At 33.6% G+C, this 9,371-nt stretch overlaps 1 protein-coding gene across 1 annotated transcript; it reads right to left on the minus strand.

The window, feature by feature from the left end:
* Positions 1–3,790: 3,790 nt before the first annotated feature.
* LOC137819284 (beta-glucuronosyltransferase GlcAT14B-like) lies at positions 3,791–8,572 on the minus strand. Its single transcript, XM_068623091.1, has 4 exons — positions 6,949–8,572; positions 4,949–5,024; positions 4,736–4,851; positions 3,791–4,567 (listed from the first exon to the last, which is right to left on the minus strand). Exons 1-4 carry the CDS (start codon positions 7,544–7,546, stop codon positions 4,059–4,061), a joined length of 1,299 nt encoding a protein of 432 aa, XP_068479192.1. The 5' UTR covers positions 7,547–8,572; the 3' UTR covers positions 3,791–4,058.
* Between the last annotated feature and the right edge of the window lie 799 nt (positions 8,573–9,371).

Below are 9,371 nucleotides of genomic sequence, written 5' to 3' on the forward strand. Positions count from 1 at the left end.
GGGACGCTCTTACTATTATTTTCATTGATCTATTAGAGTTATAATCCTCATTTTCATTACCTACAAAAGAAACAAGAAAATGGAAAAAATATATTTATGAGAATAAAAAGAAAAATAGTTAACATCTCTTATTGTATTACAGTTTAAAGGTTATATATTATAAGTGCAAATTTTTAACATTGTTAACCCAACATAAATCACCTCTAATATGAATTTTAAGATAATTATTGTGAAATCAACAAACTTAGTAGTTTGTGATTGGAAGGCATATAAAATTGTGTTATACTGTTTGTACATAGCCTATTTTCTATCCCAATATTATAAATTTCATTGATTTGAAAAATTAGTTAAAATTTATATATATGAGCCAATCTCCTAAAAGTAATAGAATTTTTTTTAATGCTATGGAACAACAAAGTATCATGAATCCGTTAATGTTAGGGAGATTCCCCTGTAGATTTTTCTGGTGTAGCAGGTAAGTTTTTAAATAATTTTATAAAGTCATTAAATTGGGAAAGTTAATAAACAGATTAGAAGCTGTTATCATTTTTTAACATATTTATGAACTAAATCTACATGTTACCCAAGTTATTCATTGCCACCCTTTATTTCTTTATTATTATTGTCACTCTCATTTACTTGGTAACTTGTTACATAATTATTATCTGTAACATATGAGAGTAATTTTTACATACTGAAGGTTTTATACTCAATCAGTTAAATTTGTCATAACTACGATATCCAAAATAATTATAATAAAATATAAGACTTTTATGTTACATATAACAACTTTTTATTGAACCAGAAAATTCTAAATTTTAAATCCTAAATTTGTTAGTTTTTGAGTTTTACACTTTGGATTCCGATTAAATTCATAACATATTTTTATTTAGACATGGAAAGTTAATTGATGATTTGAGACATGGATGAATGGGTTTAGAAATCCTCTACAAACCCAAGAAAAGTACTGTGCTGTAAAATATTATTAGCCAACATGATTCAATGAATATCAGTCTTTTTTATCAAACAGTGTACCCTTTGCAGTGTTTTTTTTACACTGCAAAGTATTCATGCCCCAGTTGGGTTTGTGGTCCAAAACTATCAAGTTGATGTGGCCAATAATAGATTTGATTACAGTACCCTTGTGTAGAAGAAAAGTGTTCTCTCTCGGGGAGAGGGGCTGAAAGTTTCAGTAACAACAAAGTTAAATTTCAACTCACTAGAATCAGTCCAGTGTTTATCATTTCTATTACACACACACAAGTTAAATTTCACTGACAAATTGCTTTCGGGCCATTTAGAAAATTACCCTTAAATCTTGATTAGTCTCTTAACAATGAGTAGTCAAGTAAAAATGTTTCATGCAGAGATTCTTGCACCAGGGCCATTGTCTGTTTGTTGAATTTTTCCTCCATAAACACATGACTTAGCCCCACACTATAAAAACATGTCAATCATTTTTCCAAATGTATACATTTTCATATTAATGATCACTGTACTCCCTGAAGTTCCTACCTTTTTATATGGAACATATCAGAAGAATATTTGGTTATTTCAAGTCAAATATAAGTGAAGACAAGCACATTGGGGACAAATTCGGAAATATCACTACTAAAGGCAGATAGTGGTCCAGCTCAAGTGACTCAGCAAAAGGTGCAGTATTGTGGTTATTGGAGTGACCACTTCCCGTTGATAATAACTATACTATATCTCATTTGATATTGATATTATTCATAGAATTGTAAAGCATGTAAATGGAGGTTGTGAACTCCTTTTTTGCAAGTGATATATCACTAGTGCATCAAGCTGTCATTTGAGGTGACTTGTAATTTGTTCAGTCCAAATGTACTACCTGATTGAGAGTGTAATGGCCTAATTGAATTTCTTATTTAGTATTCTACCTAATATGATAGTAATATGATGCTAACAAGAATTTCATTAATTTTTTTAATCAGTTCAAGGTGACTCTCAACAAGTGTAAAAAGAAGTTGAATGTTTTGCCATGAAAGGGAAGAGAAAGTTTGTGGTAGGAGAATATTCGTTGGATGCAATAGTTCCAAGTTACTTGAAGCTAAATCACATTGCTTAAGGAGAGAATTTGATCCCACTGAACTGCTGTTTCCAATGTGGAAAATTTGCAAAGAATATTACTTTTTCATGTTTGGGAAAGTTTCATCCATCTAGTGAATTTTTATTTCCTTCCTCTCATCTATTTTTCTGCAGTACTAAGAGCATTAAGCTTCGTTTGTTTTCTATAAAGAATAATGTTAATCATGTTTTCTTGTACAGGTACCATCTTTCATTTACACACTTTTCACCACCCGATTTCAGTAGGACCCACAAAACTATTTTGGTACCTGAACTTTGATTTTGCTACCTGTACTGATACTGATACCATGTGAAGAGATGCTAATGGTGGGTGTTTTGTATGAAGCATTGTTCTTCCCGAAAAATCACTGCATAACTTTTCTAGGTACTGTTTTTTCTATTCTTTAGGTTCAAATTTAATCATGTCCATTTTCTTCACTTTTTCCATCAGCTTCAAAATCTTAGAAGTAGTCTATTTTCTAAGACATCTTAATATATTAACTTATGGGGGTAAAACAACAGTTTTAAGTTTACCGCACATGCATTAAAATTGACAGCAGCAAAAATTCAAAAAGAAAAAAAAAAAGTAGTTTATCTTAGTCTACGTGTATCCAATGGTAGACCATGCCTGATGACTAATTGGCAAAGAATCCACATGAAGGAACTGTTGTGCTTGAGTTTGAACTAAAGGCATGTCCCTTGAGATGTGCTCTATAACATACTGATCGTGTTTCCCTGATGAACTGCAGCACAAGGATTATTTGTATAAATTTCATTTAAAATAATTTGGATGTTGTTGACTTGTTTGAGCCTCACCAGATTGGAGAATACAAATAACAGTGTGTTGTTAAAAAGTAAAGTGTTCTCGAAGGATTGGAGGTAGAAAATGGATACTTCATGGACTAGTCTCCAGAAAACAATAACAATAAGTTAGAATTCCCTTCGACTTAAAGATTCCACATTACCTAGTATAGTACTGTAAAAATAGTGCATACAGGTGGAACATTGCCTCATTACCTCATGAGTTAACTTTTATAGATGAATTTTATTTAAACTCGATTCAAAAGGACATCATAACTTATCTTAATAGACTGTTTTGTTCCTGCACTCCATATCTTCTTCTGCCACCTTCATACACAACATGAAAATACATTTTTGTCCTTCTTGTGTCACCCCATAGAGTAGTTTCCGGATTATGTAATTCGGAAACTCATTTGAAAAAAGACTTCCGGATTACATAATCCAGAAGTTAAATAAGACTTCCGGATTATATAATTCGGAGAATAATCATGCATATGAAAAATGACTTCCGGATTATGTAATCCGGTAGCTAATTACAAATTTAAAAAATAACTTCTGGATTACGTAATCCGAAATATTATAAAGGGGCATTTTTAGAAATTTGAAAACTTATGGAGGTGAGAGAAGAAGGTATGGAGGTGCAGGAAGAAACAGTCATCTTAATAATCTTAGTTGAATATATTAGGTCATTCATTATGAAGCTATGATTGGACCACTAACGTCTTTCAATTCTACAATGCTCAGGAGGCCTTTTTTACTTGAGTTGTTAGTTCCAAACCCATATTTTAAGAATATAAAGTGCATTTCTAACTTATCTAAAGAACTTAATACAGGCTTACATTAAATTGTATAAAGTGTAAGCAATGCTGACTAAATATTTATCCATAACAAAACAGATAACTATCTGAAAGTCCAATATGAAATTTAATTTCCTTTTTGTAACTCGACAAAGTGTTGTAATTGCATAAATGGTTGGTTGGAACTGCAACCAAAAGCGTGTTTTGGCCGAAACAGGCATCAAAACTGCTAGTGAGTAATTGTTGACTGTTAATATGAACCTATATTGAGCACAAAATTCTGACCTTTTACATCAGATATGTATGATCTATAGCCACACTTATGTACACTTGACATCATTCATCCTACTTGGGTTGGGGGGTACCCCTTTGTCACAAACACTGCTTGCTAAGAGATTCTTTAGATAACAGCACCTGAAGCAGCTCACTTAGCCTATCAGAACCAGGGCCTGGCCTAAACATTGTACCATTGCCACGAACAGAACAAGGGTCAGCCCCACCATCTGAGGTCCCAACACACCATGCCCCAGGAGAAAATCTGTGGGTGCGTCCCAGAAGTTCTTTGTCAATCTTGTCTAGCACTGGATCATCCTTAGCAAATTTGCGTGCAAAAAGTGCCTTGCTTTTAACCATTTTGTCAAAGTCCTTCATAGTTAAAGAGATGGGATGCTGCTTTGGGGGAGTGTCCCAAGCAATGTAGTGAAGATCATGGCTTATCGCTGTGTGACGGAATTCCTCAGTGTTACAAATGACAGTGTGAAAGTATCCTTCTGGCGAGGACACAAAATTTGTATAGTACATTAGCATAGTCCGTGGAAAGTTATCCCATCCCCATATACAGTACTCCACAAAGGACCGAGTCAGTACCACCCAAGCTGAACCTGTTCACACGGCATAGAAGTATAGGGATCTACCATGTTGATTGTGTATCATGGAACTATTATTTTGCAATCTTAGCACTGCTAAACCTTAAAAGGGCCTCTTAATTTAAATTTGCAGTAGAAAATATGTTTTCAAAATGTTTATAAAGATAATAGACACAGACATACCAGTAAACAGTTTAAAAGACGTGGGAAGAGTTCTTCGTTGAGTGGTCAATGCTAAATCAGATTTCTTTGATAAATAAAGGGCAGGATCAATAATGATGGGTCTTGCTCTTTGGTTCCTGCATAAAGTAAGTAATATAAGTTAATCAGGAGAGAAAAACATGCAGCATATAGTTTACAGCAATTTTCAGATAAATAATAATAAAATTCACTTACAATTTCCAACCAGCAATGCGTGTATGCTCAATGAAATTGAGATTTCTTGACAGATTCGAGAAAACAGAAAGCATATCTGCAAATGCAGAAAACAAATATCAAATTGGTTCAAGGAGTAAACTTCTTGCATGTTTGACATGATAGATGCACAATTCAATCAAACTCAAACTATAGACAGCATGGAATGATGTATACGAATCCTGATTTATGCCAAATGATAGAATATCAGACAGAAAGAAGATGCTGAAACCAGAAGACTCAAATTATTGAGTACAAAATACCATGAGGAAAATTGTTATGCACTTATGCAGGTACTAGAAACTAGATTTTTCCTTATAGGTCAAAGCCGAATTCTTTTGCATCTGACAACCACCCAAAACAAGTTCAGACTTCTATGAATTTATCTTGAATGTTTTAAAATTGTGTCCAGTTCATATTCATCATTACAGTAGTTCCGGTCATGCATAGAAAGAATAAAGCTAATTATAATATAATCCATGTCCCACATATATTCAGAATTGCAGTTGTGATTTCTTTAGCAACTAACTACTTAGATTGGAAAAAAATGCTCCTCTGATGTTTGTCTAATGTGAGCAGAGGTAATTAGTAAACAACCTTAATTTAAAGGATTAAGACCACAATGCAATTCAAAATTAATTCAACAGAGGATATACCTTTGTTCACTTTAGAGAGAAACTCATGAGGTAAATACACTTAGGTATGAGTGCACATAAGTTTTGTGGAAAAGAATCAGACCTTTTACAAAAACAATGGCTATTTATGGAAAAGAAGCACCATCTAACATCTGTTGTGGTAATGAAGATATTGAAAGATCTAGTTTAGCACCTCTGTGCTAGAAGTTATAGATTATGAATGTAGTCCAGCACATATAAACTATATTGACCTTCATAAATATCCAAACAAATCTCTAAAATATATGCATAAAATACATATTGAGGGGTTGCCAGGAGAAATTCAAGGATGCAATGGTATTGGTGGCAAGGCATATGTCAAATCTTCAATAATAAGACTCAAACTCTGACATCAAGTGGGATAAAGCTAGGTTGTTGATTTCTTACAGAGCTAGGCAGAGCTAATTTATGGAGATTCAATTTGGCGTCCCTCACATTTGTTAGGGAATAGAGAAGCCACCAATCCATATTAGCAATGATTTGAATATCAAAACGGTCTGAATGGTACCATTAGAAATATATAAAATTTACACTACTTGTAGACTGTATTATAAAAAGCACATGAACTAACTAATTTCTGTCTTGCTTCAGGAGGATGACTGTCCTTGAATTACTAAATACAACTATGCTTTAGGCTGGAATGACTGTGATGGAAGATTATAAATAGAATTTCATGGAATAGCAACATAAAACAATAGAAATACAGAGAGAGAGAGAGAGAGAGAGAGAGAGAGAGAGAGAGAGAGAGAGAGAGAGAGAGAAAACGAGGCAGTGAGAATGGCAAATGATTTTATTTCATTAGCTCAGGCCATAATTTACTTCCTAGCCTTTTTCTATCAAACACATGTAACTGTGTTTGATAGTATGTAATGTAACCCACTTATTTCAGTCATTAGTTGTTAAACAAACCTAATGATATTACATAGAGATCCATCCTGAATAATTGGCAATAATTGCAAGATTGATAAAGATGAACAATTGTCGTTCCTGTTGCTAAAGCATCAGTGCATACTTTAATAATGGTTTCTGTCCACAAAACAATAGTGTAGTGCTCAAGTGAAATAAAGCAACAACGTGTCAAAATGAAAGGCAAACTACACATGCTGTAGCAGCCTAACTATTGCCATCCATTGGCCATACATCATCACTGTACACTCGTATGCCATTCAGTGTTTGAAAACCTCTATGAAACAGCATCATGTAATCAAATCTAGACGAAAGTTTGTAAAGGTCAGACGAAAAGGCCATAATTTATGCATGCATTTTAAGATATAACATGAAGCTGCAAATAAAGGGCCAGTTACTAACCATCCTGTGTCATAAGAGGATAATCTGAAGCACTGAGGTTAATAAACCAGTCCCATTCTGAACTTTCCTTCAGTAATATTGCAATAGCTTGCAGGGTACAAGCAATCATCGTAGGACCCTTATAAGTTACCAAATTGGATTGAGACATAACACGCACATTCTCCACCTCACGAAAAACTGGATCAGCTTTCACTGCATTTGCCAATTCCAACCTTTCCCGGGGTGGTGCCTCAAGATCTAAATGCAAGATGTATTGATTCCTTGGGTGGTACACTGCCTCTAATGTCCTCATCATCCTATGACTATCACCCTTGGTGCCTGATATAAGGTAGGCAAACCTTGGTGCCTCCCTTTTCACCACACTAACATTAAAAGATCTTTCTATATCTGATTCCACAAAATATCCACTGGAATTCTCTGATCTCTTGAAGGAAATGATTTCAAACGGTGATTGCTCTCCCCCACCATCAGAGCTAAGAACCCCAAGAATGGCTGTCAGAACCAGACTCATAGATATAATCAAACTGGCAAAAAAGGGGAGAATCCACTTCCTGTCACTAAACACCCTTCCTGAATAAGAACCTGCATTTTTCCTCATACTCTTGTGGTACAGCCAAACCAGAATCAAACTTTAAAACCCCTTCACTTCAAGGGCAAACCAAGTTGGCTCTACCTGTGTTCAGTTCCTGCAGATGAGTTTAAACACAAATCTGCAAGAACCCCACAAATCTTTGCTAGATAAGAGAAGTACAATGATTCAACAGCGGAACCAGAGCCACCTTTAGCATCTAAGCACAGATGGGTCCATGTTTTCTGCAGGATAAAACATGGTTTTCAAACAAAGATGCTTACCTCAATCGGCATCAACCAACACCCAATGCCAAAGATTTTGATTTGGGAGCTATATAAGTATCATGAGATACATGACAAATTGACAATGGTTTGGGTAGGGGAGTGGGGACCCACCTCTAGATAACAGGCTCAGATCTGTTCGCACCCTCTTCAGAAAGGAACAATTTTTTAAGGCGCAAAAGGTGAAGGAAACTTCACAATAAGTCAATGTTAAGTCTCTTTACAAGACCTACCTATATTGTAATTGTAATTCACAGAAGCAAAACATACACCACAGATTTCACCTGCAGGGACTTAAATGCAAACCTGTTCTTTCTGCTTTCTTTTACTTCTCTTCTGCAAACTGTTCCCAAGCCAAGATCTATGTCACCCCAAAATTAAATACACCAACATAGGACCAATATTGGGAAGTGAACACACTTGAAAGGCAAGTTTTGGGTAACTTCAGATTCAAGAGATGTTTAGTTTAAAGAAACTGGTCCAAAGGAGAATAAGAAAAAGAGAGGATTCAATGAAGATTCAAAGTGATGAGTTTGAGTTTGAGGGTTATGAGGAGGATGTTGTCAGGAACAGGGTTTTCTAGAAAGAGGGGTGAGATTGTGTCATAGTACTCTTGTTGTTTTGGCCATTTCTTAGTCTGGGTGCCAAAACAGATTCAGGGGTGGTGACTTTGCTTTCAATGCTTTGTTGGGTGCTAAATTTTTCATCTTTTACGTTATGTTGTGGATTTTAATATTCATGTTTGGTATTTGATAACATTAATAATAATAATAATAGTATCAATAACGCGCTTCCATTTTATCTTCGTGTGCTTTACACGTCAGTTTTCTTAAGCAGCTTGCGTTTCTTGTTGTGAGTTGTAACGCGAACACTCAATTTGGTGAACTTCATCTTCAAACTTTTATTTCTCTTTCAACTCAACTTAATGTCTCTTCCTTTTTCAAATCCTATTAAATTTTTTATTTTTTTCATAGTAAGTGCAATCACAAATCTTTTTCCCTCATAAACCCAAATTTAAAATGAAAATCACCCAGTAAATCTTATAACCAGATATTTACTCAAGTAAACTCTTTTAGGAGAAAACAGCAATTAAATAATAAATAGATACTTTTATTGTTAACAAAATTGTGATTTAAATAAAATTTTAACTATTATTAATATTAACAGTTAGGTAATTAAATTTTATTTGAATATTAATTATTACTTTTAATATTTTAAAATTAATTCATTTTAATATAAATTAATATTGAAAAAATATTAGTATTAATAATGATTCATATATAAAATAAAGTTAAGTTATGATGATTAATATTATTTATTTTATTTAAAATATTAGTGATTTGTTATTATGAAAATGTTTGTAACAATTACTATTAATAATAACATTTAATTATTTAAATTGTTATTATTAGTAGAAATAACTTTCGTAATTTATCTTTTGGAAGAGAAACTTGTACAAGTTAAATTAAAGTAAATTTATTATTTGGATAATATTTAGTCTGGGTTTATTAGAGAAAAAATTTAATTACTGGCCCCTAAATTCAATTTCAATTTATATTTAGACATATTTA

Source organism: Phaseolus vulgaris, chromosome 11 (genome assembly GCF_000499845.2).
Source record: "Phaseolus vulgaris cultivar G19833 chromosome 11, P. vulgaris v2.0, whole genome shotgun sequence".
In the NCBI taxonomy this organism is placed as follows: domain Eukaryota; kingdom Viridiplantae; phylum Streptophyta; class Magnoliopsida; order Fabales; family Fabaceae; genus Phaseolus; species Phaseolus vulgaris.